The 17,870-nt window shown below is 32.5% G+C and overlaps 3 protein-coding genes across 3 annotated transcripts; 1 reads left to right on the top strand and 2 right to left on the bottom strand.

Moving 5' to 3' along the window:
• Positions 1-1,570: 1,570 nt before the first annotated feature.
• LOC105621884 (luc7-like protein 3) lies at positions 1,571-5,016 on the bottom strand. Its single transcript, XM_012203321.1, has 7 exons — positions 4,912-5,016; positions 3,519-3,767; positions 3,246-3,452; positions 2,938-3,099; positions 2,059-2,252; positions 1,732-1,877; positions 1,571-1,644 (listed from the first exon to the last, which is right to left on the bottom strand). Exons 1-7 carry the CDS (start codon positions 5,014-5,016, stop codon positions 1,571-1,573), a joined length of 1,137 nt encoding a protein of 378 aa, XP_012058711.1.
• Positions 5,017-7,639: 2,623 nt separating this feature from the next.
• Positions 7,640-13,553, top strand: LOC105621883 (eukaryotic translation initiation factor 3 subunit B). Its single transcript, XM_012203320.1, has 11 exons — positions 7,640-7,775; positions 9,693-9,891; positions 9,988-10,300; positions 10,483-10,839; positions 10,999-11,141; positions 11,221-11,356; positions 11,576-11,771; positions 11,885-12,065; positions 12,169-12,409; positions 12,711-12,819; positions 13,038-13,553. The coding sequence occupies exons 1-11, from the start codon at positions 7,640-7,642 to the stop codon at positions 13,136-13,138; spliced, it is 2,112 nt and encodes a 703-aa protein (XP_012058710.1). The 3' UTR covers positions 13,139-13,553.
• A 101-nt stretch (positions 13,554-13,654) lies between these two features.
• LOC105621936 (CDP-diacylglycerol--glycerol-3-phosphate 3-phosphatidyltransferase, mitochondrial) lies at positions 13,655-17,428 on the bottom strand. Its single transcript, XM_012203373.1, has 8 exons — positions 17,318-17,428; positions 17,125-17,247; positions 15,905-16,182; positions 15,410-15,681; positions 15,065-15,289; positions 14,588-14,797; positions 14,227-14,390; positions 13,655-13,687 (listed from the first exon to the last, which is right to left on the bottom strand). The coding sequence occupies exons 1-8, from the start codon at positions 17,426-17,428 to the stop codon at positions 13,655-13,657; spliced, it is 1,416 nt and encodes a 471-aa protein (XP_012058763.1).
• Between the last annotated feature and the right edge of the window lie 442 nt (positions 17,429-17,870).

Below are 17,870 nucleotides of genomic sequence, written 5' to 3'. Positions count from 1 at the left end.
TACGTACGTACGTACGTACGTACGTACGTACGTACGTACGTACGTACGTACGTACGTACGTACGTACGTACGTACGTACGTACCGTACGTACCTACCTACCTACCTACCTACCTACCTACCTACCTACTACTCTCTCTCTCTCTCTCTCTCTCTCTCTCTCTCTCTCTCTCTCTCTCTCTCTCTCTCTCTCTCTCTCATTAATGACGCGCAAACAAGATTACAGAGACAACCTTGTGCCCGAGAAGCAAAAAGGGTCAAGTCCAAAATTATCAGCTTTTGCCGAGATTTCAATTTATATTATCGTAATAAGAAGTACAATGACTTTTACAAAATACATGGAAAAGCAAAATAAATTCTCGAAGAGTAAATCTCGAAATCAACATATTTAAAAACAAAACGCGACAAGACTACTTAGAATAAAGAGAAAAACGCTGTATTTTTTTTTATAGAAACAATTCGTTTTATTTTTAAGTAAACACTATGAATCTATTATATTGGACGAATTTCAACCTGATTGCATTTATTCACATTCATTAGATTCATCTTGAAAGCGCATATCCACAAGTCCATAGACCTTCGCGGGTTTTTCCTGGAAAAAAACGAAATCTTGAACTTGTGCTTTTGTGCTGCTTGGGTACAGAGTTAATAACTGATAAAAGCAAGCATAGGTATACCTCCTCCCAGCTTGCTTCATAAATAAATCGAAAACGCTCGGAATGATATTAGAACTATGTAAAAAAAAAATTAAACTTTCACGTAGTAATTAAAAATTTTCTATTTTTACTTAAATTATAAAATTAAATCATTCAATTTAAATGTTATACAAATTTACTTCCTAATTATAACAGTAATTTCTAGAGCAATGCAATTTTATATTGTTAAAGTTTTTTTTATTATAAAATACTTTAAATACTCGAAAAAATTAAATTTAGAAAAAAATTTGAAGAAAAATTAAATGTATTTTTAATTTTTTTTTAATCATTTTCAATCATAATTGTGTGATTGAAATATAAAAAAAAAACTCGACTATGAAAACAAATTTAAATTTAATTTTCTCGATCTTAGTTCTACAAAAGTTCTACAAATATCATAGTAGCATACGCAGAAGCATTTTATCTTTTTATACATAATATATTTACAACACTTTATATAACAATAAGTTTACCTATTACATTCTGTACATTTTATCATTGATCTCCCAGCTCTATATACGTGAACTAACAAATTTTGATGTTAAGGAAATGGAAGAACATAATTTGTTCCTCGAATTGTATAATATGGCACGTTCATTTTTCATGAAAGCATGACTATTCTGGAAGATTAGAGAGAGAGAGAGAGAGAAGCGGAGAGAAACAGAGTGTATTTTAGAGAGAGTGAGATGAACTTGCTGTGTGACTTACGCGGCGCTTCAAACATCACAGATTATATTATCATGTATATGTATTATGTGCATCGGAATGGCAACTCACCTGGATCAAGAGAGTACCTGTACAGTAATTGAGACGAATATGGTTATATTGTTTGGTGCATACCTGGCTTACTTCTCACTCACTAACCAATCAAGAGAAGTTACTTGTGACTTCGACTTCGCGAGCGGTGACGGCGACGGTTATGATGGCTGGAACTACGATGATCACGATTCCCTGAAATCATTATCATTGTCATTGCATTCTAAAAAAAACACAATGTCTGATATATAGATTATAATTATGATTAATGTTATCACTCACCTTTATCTCGACCGTGACGTCGATGGCTATCTTCATCTCGATGATGTTTATCTCGCGATCTACTTCTACTTCTATGCCTAGAATTTCTGTAATAAGCAACATCCCCGTTACATTGGCTCATTCGATTCTTGAACATCATATTTCTGCTAGAATGTAAAAATACAACAGAAAAGATCCTTTAGAAATTAAATTGGAAACAATTTTTATCAAATATATAAAAATTCTAATCGATATTTATCCTAACAAAATATTCTAACACTATTCTAGATTGAATAGAGTTTAGAATAAATTTTTTAAAGAAAGGCCATAATATGTAGAAATTTTTACCTGTGACCGCCCGAATCATGGCGGCTCTTGTCATCATCCATTCGCCTGCGACGCTTATCCCTTTCTCTGTCGCGATCTCTATCTCTGTCGCCATCTCTCCGCCGTCGGTCGAGCTCTTCGTTCGCTCGTGCTCTTTGCTTCCGTTCCTCCTCTCTTTTTTGTTCTTTCTCGTCGCGCGCCTTCTCACGCTTGTTCTGTAGATACAATTTTAATTTAGTTTTCAACTTCGAAGATATATTTAAAATTCTTGTTCAATCAACACTATAATTCCATTCAAATATAACTTGTAAGAATTTTGGGTAATTCTTCAGAATAGTTACCTCCGATTTCGATGAAATTAGTCATTCGACGCGTTCTTGCTAAAATGAAAGAGCAGAAAAAAATTCGGGATTGCTTTGCGAAGCGAGATATTGAATTATAAAGTTGACTAAAGTGTTACTACATAATATGATCATTAATCTGTGTAAACAATAATGTTTATTGGAGAGAAAATTAATATATCCTACCCGCTTGGGACCTAACCGCCTAGAAGTTGCAGCGTAGATAGTGTCCGTTTGAAATATTTCTAATATAAAAACAGGAATGTGAAAACAGCCTTTTTGGAGCAGTTTTTTTATTGTCTAGGCTGCAACTTCTAGACAGTTAGGATGTTATTTTTTTTGTTCGAACGGCGTAACTGCTCCGAATCAATAAGACTATTGTCTATACATTTTACATAACAGAATTCAATAATGCTCGAATGGACTTAATTCATTTCATCGAAATCGGAGGTGAGGTAGCTATTCTAAATTACAAATTTGTATTATTCCTTGCTTCTGATGCCAAGACAGCAGTGGTGAGTGAACAGGAACTTTCAAAAAAATATCAAAATATCTCTACCATAATCTCTTGAAGAGCGCTTTTTAACCTGGCATAGCCCACGTGTTGTTTCCCCATTAAATGATCATCAATCCGCTGCTGAGCATCACCCACAATAAGAAATGCACCACATACATCGCATACCTCCATTTGTTTCTCCTGTGCGGCTGCTAGCTCAGCAGTCTGCAAATTAACAGAATTAGTATAAGAATTCAAGTAGCAAATAAATTATTTACAATTACTTATAACTATTACATATAAAGCTACATAGAAATTAATTATAGATTACAGTTATAACTTGTAAATTCAAACAATTGTTTCATACTCACTTGATTGTAATGACTGTTATCATTGGATTTCCTTAGGGTTTCGCGCTCTTCTTTCAACTGATCACAAAGACGCATTAGGCCCTGTGCTTGCTCCACATTACCTTGAATTCCACTTTGTTCAGCTTCTTCAACCAACTTATTTATTTTCTCTGTTAGTAGAGCAATCTGTTCCTCATTCCTCTGAGTTTGAGCTGGAGTTAATGTCGGCTACACACACAAAAATTATTAAATTACAACTCTGCGCTTACAATCTGATCTTCTAGTAAAACTTACTGCTTCTGTTCTCCCAATCAGTGCCAATCGCTGCTTTCCCTTTATGATTTTTCTCTCCACTTCGTTTAACATACTCTGACAATACCTGATAAACTCATCCTCGTATTGCTGTTTACGATACGAATGCGGTGCCTTTTCAAATAATTCCCTGGCCTCGTCGTCGTGTACTTTGGGGCATGCACCTAAGTCCGCTCTTGTGTTAACGAATAAATCATGGGGACAAAATTTTACCAGATACAGCTTACAAAACTGAAACACAAGACCATTCCATAGACATATTTAGATAAATATAAATTAATGTAAAATAATTAAGTTTAAAATAAAATTCGATTAATAAAATAAAAGTTTAGTCAAAAAGAACAGTCTCTTGTTGTTTGCCTATATTAAACGAAGATGAAAAATGATTCACTGTGTTATACTGTGTCCTTGCTGGAAAGAATTCATAATCTATTCTTAACTCTTAATATTTTTTAAAAAATAAACTATAAATACAGTTTATAAATATATTTATTTATCAAACAAATTATAATCTGAAAATTTTGGTATTCATTTCCTTATTACATTTTTTTTATTTCTTCATATTCTATATCTTTTTTACTCCAAAAAATATGTTTAAATATATCTTAATAGTTAACTTAATAGTTAACTAAATTTCTTAAAAAAAAATAAAAACTATAATTTTGAAAGAAAAATAAGAAAGTAAAATAAACAATCAGTTCAAGGCTAATGAGAGTCAAAGCAGATGAACGTACAAATTTATTATCTAACAATAATTAATAAATTTTTCCATTATTAAAAAATAATGAATTTATGACTTTTCTCATTAATATCAATTTGTAAATATTTATTTTTAAATTCAAGCTTTGGAGTCAGATTTTGTTTTGACTGTATCTTCTAATTACAAATAAGATAAAATCTTATCAGATATACAATATTTCCAAGCTTTAAGGAGAATTTAAAAGACAATAAAATTTAGAAAAAGTTAAAGGAGCAGTTAAATTAAGGCTCTGTATCTACATCTACAATGAAAGAAATATTAAGAATAGAAAGAATATTAGAGAAATAAAAAATAGGAATAACGATTAAATATTATAATTTATTTTTTATTTTTCTAATATTTTTTTCATTGTGTTGCAAAGCCTAATTTTATAAAATTTTAGGATAATATCAGAGTAAATCAACTCAACTTTCTTTAAATATTCAATCGTACAAATTTTCGTGATTTGCATCTTAGAATCTTGAGATTTTTCGTGGACGAAATGAAGACAAAATACCATTGACAATAAAGAGGGTTAACGAGAGAAAAGATAAGAATTATCAAAAATAGAAATTTTGCGGAATTCGAAGCCTAACGAAGGCTTCTCGAAAACACCTAACATCAATGTAGACTCACCTCGGGATCTTCCCAATTGAGCTCCTTGGGCTTTTCATTGGGCAAGACATTCCTGTTCCTGCCCATAAGCTCATCGAGCAGCGCGGCAGCCGCAGCGGCGGCCATTTTATTTTGATCACACTAAGGCAATCGTGACTGATTGCGACGTCAATCCGCACATAGGATTCACACGTTAAAAATCTTGCAGCTGCTGAAGATTCGCCGCGAGATGAAAAGAATCTTCACTTGATGGCGAGGCACGGCGGTACAAAGTAATAATTTCGACAATTCTCAATGGGATTCAATCACGAGACACAACACAACAGCAACGCGCTTACGACGTCGACAATTGCGAAGCGAAACTGCTTGTGATTGTGCGTTCCGCCACTAGGCGGCGAATAAGGCCGAATTCACATCTTGAGATCGATTCTGTATCTTCAAACAAGGTGAAAATTAAGCTGAAAACATAAAAAAAAGCATAAGTAATAGGAATAGGGAATAAGAGATTTGAACTTATCAGAAACCATGAATAATAGAATTGGATGCTTTCTGATAGGTTGAAATCTTTTATTCCGTTTCCTATTGCCTGTGCTTTTCATTCTGTGTTTTCAGCTTTACAAACGCGAGTAAATTTACTAGGTGTTGATCAATGAAATAATTAGTATTCTAGTAAATTCGCTCACTTTTATAATTTTCACCTCACTTCAGGATACAGAATCGATCCTCTTGACGGAAAAGCAGAAACCAATCAGAATTCGCGGAAAGACAGAAGCAGACAAGCGAAATGTACCGCCTATTATTACTCTGATTGGCTTTCGCTTTTCCACTTTTCCTTCAAGAAGTAAACCCGGCCTAAGAAGCTCCATACAAATAAAAGGAATAGAGAACAGAGAGCAGAAAATAAAAATTTCAACCTATCAGAAATCATATATTATGGCATACACAGTTTCTAATAGATTAAAATTCTTAAGCGGGAAGCACAGACTCTTGCATAACGCATAAAGCCGATTCTACATTAGTTGCAAGTTTGTTGCGACAGCCAATCTAAAACTTGCATTTTGAAATCAACGCATATTGGCTGTTGCAACAAACTTGTGACTTGCAATAAAAAATTCAATCAGAGTTCTTTATTTCATGAAAAGAAAGGAAACGAAGGACTTTAATTGATACATTTTCTTATGCATTACGTGTTATACGTTATGCAAAAGTCTGTGCTCCCCATTTAAAATGCTACAGCACGATTATACGAACCGAATATCGATTTATCATCTCCAGCCTTGAAAAATGGACAATGTATCCTAAGAAAAATGGACGTTACTGTGTAGCTTACATCCACTTTGTCAGAGAGCGGCATTTTGCGGTTATAGATTTTGGGTCATGGCTGTCATCTCTTCTTCTCTTAGTTCTGATCCGGTTTAAATCCTTGGTGGAAACTAGGCCTGTGTCCTAGCTGGAAAACAGCCTGTCGCCGAAAATGAGCGGTATGAAAAGGCATTTTAAGCTGGTTCTACATTAGTTGCAAGCCGATCACAAGTCCAGCCAATCTAAAGCGTTTCAAAATGCAAGTTTCAGATTGGCTGTCGCAACAAACTTACGATTGGCTTGCAACTAATGTAGAACCGGTTTTAATGGAAGCACCATAGCCGATATTCATAGTCGAGCCTTATTTCAAGACCGTCTTAAGTAATGTCTTAAGACGCTAATGCAGCCTTCTGATTGATTCATGACTTCTTAAGACCGTACTTAAGATGGTTTGAATATAAGATCTGACCACAGTATAACTAGTAGAGACACTCAGCGAAAAAATGCGTGTTTGGCTGCGCAGTTTTTGTTTTAGATCGGATCCAATGAAATACAAGATGACAAGAACGTACATATTACACAGATCCCGTGTGAGCAGATATCCGTGACAAAAGAAGACAATTTAAGAACTGCGTAAATATTTCTAAAAAATGGATAAAAGAAAGAAAAGTTACGTGCAGTATTAAACAATGCAGTAATGATAGTAAAGATTCACAATGCACTTTTTTTCGTTATCCCAAAAATATCGTAAGGTAAGTTTTTATAATTTACAAATAGTAAGTAGTTTATGCTAGGTTAATTTAATTAAACATAATCAAATGTAATTTTGTGAAAAAAGATAATATTTTTACATTTACTACGTTTACACGGAATTCTTAATTATGTTTTTTAGAGCAAAACAATAGACTATTGCATTATATCCTCTTTCGGTCCTGGATTTTTCAAACGTTAACATGGCGCATGCTCACGTTACTGCAACGTGGAGAAAAGTGCCGACACGGAGTGTCCTTACTGGTTATACTGTGATCTGACTATGAATACCGGCCCATGAAATCGGACTATGAAGTCCCTTCCATTAAGATGCCTTTTCATACCGACGTCAAAATAAGTCACGTTATAGAAATTGACAAATATCAAGTGTCAATTTTGATCACGTGATCTATTTTGACGCTAAAAATGAGCGTTGAGCATTAGCATCAAAAGATAACTTTCAGGCTGCTTTTTCATGCAGACGCTTGAAGCTCATTTCCAGCGTCATAATAGGTCACGTGATCAAAATTGATGCTTGGTATTCGTCAATTTTAATCACGTGATCTGTTTTAACGCTCGAATCGAGCATGAAAATGCAGCCTCATGCTTCTAAAATAGCTGCCATTTTAATTTTTGCTGCGGTGCGGCACGGACGCGAACGGAGTAGAAAGGAGGAATATGCTCAGAGGTTTCCAAGATGGCGAAGAAAACGCAGGCAGAGAAAACAGCACAGAACGACGAGACCGCCAAGGGCAACGACGATCCAATGAACGACGATGAGGAGCCCAACTTCAGCGATCCGGAAGGCTTCGTCGACGACATCACTGATGAGGGCAAGTATCCACTTGCTTCTCTTCTTTTTTTTTTCCTTTCTCAAACCCGTTACAGCGCTAAGACATGTTGCACTTGTTCGAATCTCGCCGTAATCTGTACATATGTGTGAGTGCGAGCGCGAGCGCGCATTCCATATGCGGCACGTGTTATTTCATCTCCAAAAATTATTTTCCTCGCCGGTTTGGAGCGCTGATAATTTGGAGTACTTCCGATCTGCGGAACGATTTGGAAAATCGGCATTGCGAACTGTCACAAATCACGTCACAAATTATCTTGCAAATGGTTCCTCCTTATGGCAATTTCGTTTTTTTTTTCATTCTTTTTGAATCAATTGCACACGATGTGATGCTTCGTACACAATAAAAGCTCGCGACATGTACTGTCGATTCCATTTGGGCATCAATACTTTGATTTGGATTTTAGACGTCATGTGCCATCACATTAAGACTCAATTGTACCAACGTTACTTTGATTTTAAGCGAGGCTTAAAACTCTATCTGTCTTGTTTTAAAGCCAAAAAGAGACAAAGACAGAAAGAGTTTTAAGCCTTGCTTAAAGTCAGTGGCATTGATGCAACTGGACCTAAGTCTGTTCATTGTTTGAAATTCCGAAAAATGTTTGCACTTAAAAGGAGATAATATATATTCGAACGTTGAAGAGAAAGCAAAGGTGCTGAATGCAAAGAATGTTACAAGCAGTGAACAAATCTGTCTGCTTGAAACACATTTGGGAAACATGTTATCAGCGTTATGTTCCATCGTTCATTAGAAAAACAAGGATAGATTAATGCTAATAACTTGCCCTCTTGATATCAATTTGTTTTTTTAAAACTCCAAATGACAAATATATATAAAGGGGACAACATTTGTCCCTCTTCGCTTCCCTCTAAATGTTAACAGAGAAAAAATTAAATTATGAAAATCATTAGGCTTGTTCTTGTCGCTGCATTAAAACTTTCTGTCTCGCTTTCGCTAAGCTATAAATATGTATCTAAGATCCCAGTTCCACCATGTAAGATTAACTTTACTCTCAGTTTATTTAATTTTAATTTTTTTTATTTTTAGAATCAGAAAAAGATAAAATATACATTAAATCAAGATTAGAGTTAATCTACATTGATAGAAATTAACATTACTCTTCCAAGAGCTGACGGTAATCTATTAATTGGAACTACTTAATTATGAATCTTTGTCAAAAAAGTTGAACATTCCAATTTTTTTATGTTACATCTGTAAATTTGAATTATCATTAAAATATTCTTTCTTGTGCAAATTGGTTCTTTGAAATTAATTAGTATCTTTTAATTATCATCAATTAAATAGATTTTATAAAGTTACAGCTATCTATAAATACATCTATCTACAGATTACAGATTTTAGCTCTAGAAGATTGAAATTGATTTTATAAATTCTTAAGCCTGATCTACAATTGCGTATTTGTAAATGGTTGTGAAATGTTATAAAGTGAAGTTTTAACCTGCTACTCCCGGTTGTAAAGCATGAAAGATGATTCTTTATCCTGATTCTACAACTGCGTAAAACGTGAATCAATCAGAATGCTGTCACGTACCTATATTTTATCTCTATCCTTTTTGCCTCGATGTAATAAAATGGAAATGAATGCAGTGTCCTTTTTCATCTTTTTACATTCATTTTATGATATTATATGACGAGTTTATTATATTATGAATATATTATATTATGAGTATATATTATGGAACATGGAGAAAGTATTGTGAGCAATATTCAATTTGAAAGTTCGTTGAATCTTTACTCGATTGTAGATATGTTGTATAACATTCACTGCTATTACTACACCCATAACCTTACATCTACGTTTACGCAATTGTAGGCTTTATATTATGAGAATGAACAATTCGTATAATAATGAATATATGTTTGTATTGTAAACTACAGAATTGCTCGGTGATATCTTGAAACAGAAACCTTCTGAAACGGATGGAGTAGAATCCGTGATTGTTGTGGATAATGTACCTCGGGTGGAGCCTGATAAATTGGAGAAGCTTCAATCTGTTATCAATAAAGTTCTGGGAAAGTTCGGCACAATAGTCAATCAATACTATCCAATGAATGAGACCGATGGCAAGACTAAAGGGTTAGTCTAAATTTAAAAAAAATCAAATCTATTTTTGTAAAAATCTTTCAGAATGATTATTGACTCTTTTTAAAATCTTTTTTTTCTTTTTGACAGATACATTTTTCTGGAATACAATAATCATTTGAATGCGCTTACTGCAGTCAAGTCCACCAATAATTACAAGATTGATAAATCACATACATTCAAAGTCAATCTTTTCACGGATTTCAAAAAATTTGAAGATATTCCTGAAAATTGGGAACCGCCAAAGGCTCAACCTTTCAAGGCTGCTAGTGACTTGCATTATCATCTACTAGAGCCAGATGCTTATGACCAGTTTTGTGTTCTTTGCGGTAATGGAGCAGGTGTGTCAGTGCAAATTTGGCAAAACTCTGCGCCAGAGCCCACTTTACTCGAAGAACGTAACGTAAGTAGTTTTACTTGAAAGAAGATTTTTCAGAAATTTCAGCTACGATCTATTTGATGCTACAAATCCTTCGAAATATTTATAATGCTGTACTATTATTCACATAATTTGTTATGCAGCTAAATTAATTAACTTTGTTATTACAAAGCTGTTATAATCAAATCACTTTTCTCTGATTTCAGCGCTGGACAGAGACATATGTGAAATGGTCACCATTAGGTACATATTTGGCTACGTTCCATAAACTGGGAGTCGCCCTGTGGGGTGGTCCTCAGTTCACTCAGCAAGCTAGATTCAGTCAGCGAGGTGTCGAGTGTATCGACTTTTCACCCTGTGAACGTTATCTAGTCACTTATACTCCGCGCACTGATCTTGGACAGGATCAAAAACGCCTAGTGATTTGGGATATTTTGTCAGGCCAGGAAAAACGATCATTCTTTCCTGATGGATCTTCCGTCTGGCCAATTTTCCGTTGGTCGCATGATGATAAATATCTAGCGCGCATGGGAGAGGACATTCTTAGTGTCTATGAGACTCCGGTAAGTATTTTTCAATTATATTTTATTTTTCTCAATTTATGATATTTAACTTTAATTATTCTTTTTTTAAGTTTGTACCCAGATAATTTATATTCCAATTTTGAACTTTGTGTTATCTAGGTAACTTGATAATCACTATAGTTGCATTTAATATTTTAGTCGTTTGGTCTGCTGGACAAGAAAAGCATCAAGATTCCGGGAATCAGAGATTTTAGTTGGTCTCCGACGGATAACATTCTTGCTTACTGGGTACCAGAAGATAAAGACGTTCCTGCGAGAGTAACTTTGCTCGAAATTCCTAAGTGAGTCCTGAAATCTAAAATGACATCCAAATTGTTGACATGAACAAATTTTTTTTATTAAAACATTTTTAATTTATAGTCGCAATGAAATAAGAAATAAGAATTTGTTCAACGTGGCAGACTGCAAGATCTTTTGGCAAAAATCTGGTGACTACCTGTGCGTGAAAGTCGACCGCTTTGCTAAACGCAAGGAAAAAACAGAGCAAAAATACACAGTAAGTTGATTAATGCTTATCTTTCGCTCGGAGCATAACATTTAATTATATATATATATATATAACAATATATACTTACAATTTTTTAAAATTATATACAATTTTTTAGTGCTTTGGCAAATTTTGAATTTTATTCTCGAAAACAAGAAAACGTTTTTTCAATAATTATTATTAAAATATAATTGTTATTAATTAATATAAAGATTATTCGCATTTCAGGGTATGTCGTATAATTTCGAAATTTTCCACATGAGGGAGAAACAAATTCCCGTTGACAGTGTGGAGATAAAGGAGCCGATTCATGCTTTCGCGTGGGAACCAGTTGGTAGCAAATTTGCCATCATTCACGGGGAGATACCCAGTGTGAATGTTAGTTTCTACGAAGTGCGATATGGCCATCAACCTGCCCTTCTCAGTAAGCAACTACATCGCGAAAACTGCTTTTAATTTTTTTACATGATGCAATTAATTAGCTTACAAGTTCTTGTTTCATTGATTCAAATTTTTTGTTTGCTTCTTTTTCAACAGAAAGATTGGAAAAGAAGGCTTGCAATCACCTATTCTGGTCACCATCGGGTCAATTTATCGTCCTTGCTGGTTTAACGACGATGGCTGGTGCTTTAGAATTCATCGATACGAACGATTTCACCATTATGAACTCTACTGATCATTATCAAACCTCAGACGTAGAATGGGACCCGACTGGCAGGTATGTTCAAAACAATTGTGATGAAATAGCCGCGTAATATGAGAAGCGAAACATAGAAATACAACAAAAAGTTAACTTTCTCTCTTCTCGATTAATTTTTTAGATATGTCGTTACGGCAGTGTCTAGCTGGAAGACCAGCGTTGATAATGGTTACTGGATATGGACGTTCCAAGGCCGTATTCTGAAGAGAGTTAACCTGACCGCGTTCAACCAACTATTGTGGCGGCCGCGACCTCCGACTTTGCTCACTGCGGAGCAGATTAAGGAGATAAAGAAGAACTTGAAGAAATACTCGGCGCAATTTGAGAGCAAAGATCGCATGCGATTGACGCGTGCTTCAAAGGTGCATTTAATAAGATATATTAAATATCTCGATATCAGATTAGATATTGAAATTAATCAATCAAAAGAAAGAATACCAATATCGTGTTTAATAAAATGCTTTGCTTTGATTGATTAAATTCAATCTATTCTCTAATCTGATACACATATAAAAAATAGTTTTCTGATAATATTTTTTTAATATTCCAATATGTTATAAATTCTAATTTTTACGTGCTTGATAAAATAAGAGGTTAATTTTCTTTTAAAATTCTCATAAGTCTGACAAGTGATTTAATTTTAACGAATGATTAATTTTCTAGGAATTAATTGAGAAACGTTGCTTGCTGATGAAGGCATTCGAAGAATATCGTACGAAACGTATCGATGAATGGAATAATCAAAAGAAGCGTCGTCTCGAGTTACGTTGCAGTGAGTATATTAAATATATTAAATCTATATTGAAAATGTATGTACATATTAAGTATATACTTTAATAATTATGAACGCGTAGCAAATTATTGCATTAATAATAAGCATTATTAATAATACTGAAAATATAATAAGCAATATAAGCGTTAATAATACTGAAATTCAGCAATATTTCTGATATGACTTGAGAAATTAATCGTCGTCACGTGCACTTTCAGATATTGATACTGATGAGTTGGACTCAGATTCGAAGAATGTGGAGGAAGAAGTTGTTGAATTTTTCGTAAAAGAGGAAACGTTCGTAATCGACGACAAGTAAACTTCTCTTCCTTGGACAATTGTTAATCGCCGCGCTGATTGCCGGTCTTGGAAATCTCTAAGTGTGAAATAGTCTGTTCCTCGCAAAGTGTCGCGATACTTGTCGTTGTAGCGATCAAATATCGCTGCAGTTTATCTTAATCCGTGAATCATGAGTGGCAATAGACAATCAATCGTGCTATCAAACTACTGTTATTGCTACTACTATTATTACTATTACTATCGCTATTGTCATTATTATTTCGCCCGAATTAAAACAATTTTCACGTTTTCGACGCTGCACAAGAAGCGTCGGCATCGTAGCAATATTAAATTTTATCACATACCCTACAGGATAATTTCACAAAAAAATCGCGTCACTGATTTCACAACTTTTGCCGGCAAATTTACAGAATAAAATGCTAATTTATTACTTACGAAATGAAGTTTAATTTCTGGAATTTGCAGAATTTATAAAAGATGCAAAGATCACCTAGAATTCAAAATTCTAACATCAGATCCAACCTTCTCTATATCTCTATATCTCTATAACCGAATATTTTATTATTCTCTGTATAAAAACATTATGATTTATAAATGAAATCTTTATAAAAAATTGTTTTACGGAACGACAAATCCTATACAATAAAAAAGTCTGATGATAAAAATTCGTGTGGACATTTTCATCGTTCAATTAATTAAATATTGATACGAAATTCCGTACTTATTAATAATAATAATATGTTACAGCTAGAATTAAATAAGTTTAAGAATACAGGATTTGTCCTAAAGGCTATGACATATAAAAAATGTAAAGCAGTAAGAGTAAACAATAAGCGAATCAGTCAAATCACAGTAGAAATGTAACACAATAACGTAAGCAAATGTGTCCAAAATGTTGATTTTTTTATTGCCTACTATTGCTGCTTAACTTATATTACTGCTTAAGTTTTTTTGTGTCATTGCCTTAAATATTAATGTGGAATCCTGTACTTGTTGTACAATATGTTACAACTAACATTAAATAAGTTTAGCATATAGGATTTGCTTTTTTACAAAGGCATTTCGGCTTCAAAAATAATAGCGAAAGAAGAGTACAATCGCGCATACCCAGGCCGGTGGTATTCTATCTTGTTGCGAGAAAGTCTTTCTCGTAACAGGTTTAGCATAGGAGAACAATCGTGCCTGTTCTTCATATAATGCATCTTGCAATTTCTCGTTTCTTGTCATTATAGCTATCTGCGTCTCAAGATCCTTATTCACCGATCTGTAACCTAAATCAGTCATATTTTATACAATTTAATCATATTAAATAACAAAAATTAAATAACAAAAATTACAAGAAAAAAATATAATAGGAAGATTAAACTTAGGAAATGAAATGTAATTTTAGTTAAAAATTCTAACAGAGAGATCATTTATTGCAATCATATTAAGATTAAAATTCAAGATAAGAGCTTATTTTTTTTACCGAAATTTGGCGAGCCTATAAAAGTTAACGAGGGTTTTTGCTGATCTGGCAAAGTATACCAAAGACCTTTGGCATGATACGTCCATCCCGGTTTGACAAATTCCCATAACGTTATCCTCCTTTGCTGTTTCATTCTCTCGCATAAATTATAAAAGGATTTCTCTATTCTGGTATACGCTGCTGGTATCCCTCCGGCAATTCCTTTAGCATCTTGAAGATAATTGAAATAAAATAATTATTAATTAAAATAATTATTGTAATTTTGTTTATTCGAATTTTTAAAAGAAGAAAAAAAAATCATGCTATTATAATAAAAAAACAAATTGTTTTATATGATTCTTTTTAACGTAAAGAAAAATTAAAAAATTTGGTTCTTAAAGAATTTATGTTATAACTGTTATAATTGTTTAATATTTTTATTTAATATAAGAATTTATATTGTAACTGTTATAACTGTTTAACATAGTGAAAACATACTAAAGAAACCATTGGTAGTTGGATGTGCTGTCAAAAAGTAACATGTTGCTCGACAATTTCCAAGCACAGCTTGACTATATTCGGAAGTCAAATTGAAATAACCCGTTGCTAATTTTAATGTGGCTCCTGCTGGAGCAGTTTGTAAAAGCTTCAATGTTATTTCACTATCATGATAAATATTCAGCTGGCCCATTTGAACTAATGGAAATATCCATGTGTCTGCATCTGCAATATTTAAAGATTAAATAATAATCTAATTTATGAAAATTAATTCTCGAAATAACAATATTCTTGTTAATATTCTTGCTCTGAATAAAATTATATGGAATAATTGTGTGTGCATACCTTTATTGAGATCAGCATTCTTTTCTATTTCATTATATAAAAATATTTGTATCTTGGACGCTGCTTCTTGGGTAAAATCTTTTCCGAATCCTTTGTAAGGATGACAGTTCGCAGCAGGATTTAAACTTGTATTGCCATCCGCTTGTAATATAAAGCTAAACTCCATTACTTTCTCGACCAATTTATTATAAAAGTTGCAAAGCTCCTCGCAATCTTCTATAATGAAATATCGATCCTGTCGATTTGTGAAGTAATCATTGCTGAGATTCGCCCTAACAAAATAAATAAATTATTCCATATAATTTTTATAATTATATTTTATAAATATATATTATATATTTCATATTCAAATAACTTTGTTATTAAATATTTTAAATGTTGAATATACAAAACTTTTTTTCTTTTTCTTTCATATCTGCTGTTAATTTTGATATAAATTCTTATTTTTTCTTTCTCAATAAATTAATATCAATGATAGTCATAACTCTGGCCTACCCGCTAATGATCAAGTCATTATCGATCATATATAGCTTCATATGTTGCAAACCGATGAGCTCATTAAAGCGATCTGGGATTGCTGCTTTCATCACACCACGTAGTTTTGGTGTATGATAGAGGAAAACCTTGCAACAATCTCCGTATTTACCTTTAAGTAGTGGCTCCAACATCTTCCGGGAATTCTGCTTACCTCGGGAAGCTCTCATATAATCTAATAGGATCCGTACTTGGATATTGCCGCCATTCATGCTAATTGCTTGCTCTATGACATTCACCTATAATAAAGAAACATAAAAAGACTTTCCCAAATTTGTTTTTCCAAAATATCAATTTTGAAAACTAAAAAATTTTTTGATACAAGCGAATTATTACTTTTTATTTTAATTATTTTATATAAAAGGTCAATAGTAATTAATTATAAAAATTACAAGAAATAGATGAGAAGATTAAGATTGAGGATAAAATGTAATCAAAGCAAAAATATACATTTTTATTTATTAAACTCTGTCTCTAAAAATAAACGTAACCTTGATATCAGTCTGTTATCGAGCAATTATATCATTTGAATCTCTGTGTTCACTGTGCTATGTTGATTTCTATTGATGTCTCTGAATTTGATGTAAATTTAATTTAAAATGATTTAATTTTAACTATTAATTTTAAAACCTTTTACTTTTATGTTCACTCCTCTTTCCTTTGTTTTATATTTTAACATAATAACTAATAACTGATTTATATATTTTAAATAACAGATAACAATTTATAATAAGAATTTTACACTATTGACATTACGGAATTTATTTATTCAACAACCAATTAGTTAGAGAAGGAAAAAAAATATCTATCATGATTTCTTATACCGAGTGCAGAGATTCAACACACACCATTAAGTTGGACTAATAAAACTTCAAGAATTATCACAGTTAACTTAATTATGTTAAAATAATTTGCGTCTCCATATATTTTATGTATCGCCATCTAAATTAATCATGTCGAGATAATCATTGCGGTTGTGATTATTTAGAGAATTATATACATATTGAAGAAAGACCTGTGTCTCGAAACGTATGTGAGTTTTTGAATAAATGCATAGTTTATCAATTTAATCTTATATCCTTTGTTAGCTCGTTTATTATGACTGAATTTTTGTAAATAAAATAATTATTTTGCCAGGTTTTTGTTATGAATGTTACATTCATTTTTATTATTATACTTACTAGTTTAGTTTCCAAGGTGCCAGTACCCAAGTACAAAGAGGCAAATGTGATTCTCTTCTTAGCATGTCTGCACTTTTCTAACAAAGTACTATAGAATGCTTGTGGCTTGTGAATTATAGTGACCTATTGGAAAAAAACATTCTTATTGAAATCAAGTATGTCCACAACTGAGTTGCATGCATAATTATTTTACCTTTGAGCCATTCACTGGAAAAACAGGAGCTACAGTGCGTAGCCAAGATAGCGAATTAATTTCTTCTTGTGTAGGAATAGTCAAGTCTCTTAATTTTTCATCATCCAACATTGCTACTTCCACTTTGCGTCTGATAAAGATCGAATCTATACACGTCTTTACTTCAGTGCCTAGCAATTTTGGTTCATGAAACCTAAAAACATATGGATAAATAAATAAATCATCAAGAGATACAATAAAATAACATAAAATACACACAGATAAAGTTTGTCCTTTGTACTTAAACTTCTTTCTTCTTCATGTTGAAGAAAAAAAATAGAAACAATGAATAATAAAGAAATTCAACTAAAAAAAGGCATTATTAATATGTAATTATTGTATTATAAAATTGAATGACATAATTTGCTAATGTTACATGTTATTTTTGTATTTTTAATATACAAAATATTATTTTATATATTATATATATATATATATATATATATATAATTATATATAATATATCAAATATTATAAATATATTAAATTATTAAAATAAGAATTAATTACTAGC

This window comes from Atta cephalotes (genome assembly GCF_000143395.1).
Source record: "Atta cephalotes unplaced genomic scaffold scaffold00038, whole genome shotgun sequence".
Taxonomy (NCBI): Eukaryota; Metazoa; Arthropoda; class Insecta; order Hymenoptera; family Formicidae; genus Atta; species Atta cephalotes.
Note: the sequence above shows the minus strand (reverse complement) of the source record. Positions and strands in the feature narration are given on the sequence as shown.

What these genes read in the sequence shown, in the direction of transcription:
- LOC105621883 (XM_012203320.1), top strand. Translation starts at nt 7,640, where the DNA reads ATGGCGAAGAAAACGCAGGCAGAGAAAACAGCACAGAACGACGAGACC. An exon ending in TTAGTGTCTATGAGACTCCG is followed by an intron (nt 10,840 to 10,998) that starts GTAAGTATTTTT and finishes TTAATATTTTAG; the next exon opens with TCGTTTGGTCTGCTGGACAA. An exon ending in AAACAGAGCAAAAATACACA is followed by an intron (nt 11,357 to 11,575) that starts GTAAGTTGATTA and finishes TTCGCATTTCAG; the next exon opens with GGTATGTCGTATAATTTCGA.
- LOC105621936 (XM_012203373.1), bottom strand. Translation starts at nt 17,428, where the DNA reads ATGTTGGATGATGAAAAATTAAGAGACTTGACTATTCCTACACAAGAA. An exon ending in GCACCTTGGAAACTAAACTA is followed by an intron (nt 16,183 to 17,124) that starts GTAAGTATAATA and finishes TCTTTATTATAG; the next exon opens with GTGAATGTCATAGAGCAAGC. An exon ending in AATGACTTGATCATTAGCGG is followed by an intron (nt 15,682 to 15,904) that starts GTAGGCCAGAGT and finishes TTATTTTGTTAG; the next exon opens with GGCGAATCTCAGCAATGATT.
- LOC105621884 (XM_012203321.1), bottom strand. Translation starts at nt 5,016, where the DNA reads ATGGCCGCCGCTGCGGCTGCCGCGCTGCTCGATGAGCTTATGGGCAGG. An exon ending in GCGCTCTTCAAGAGATTATG is followed by an intron (nt 2,253 to 2,937) that starts GTAGAGATATTT and finishes TTGTATCTACAG; the next exon opens with AACAAGCGTGAGAAGGCGCG. An exon ending in CATGATTCGGGCGGTCACAG is followed by an intron (nt 1,878 to 2,058) that starts GTAAAAATTTCT and finishes TTTACATTCTAG; the next exon opens with CAGAAATATGATGTTCAAGA.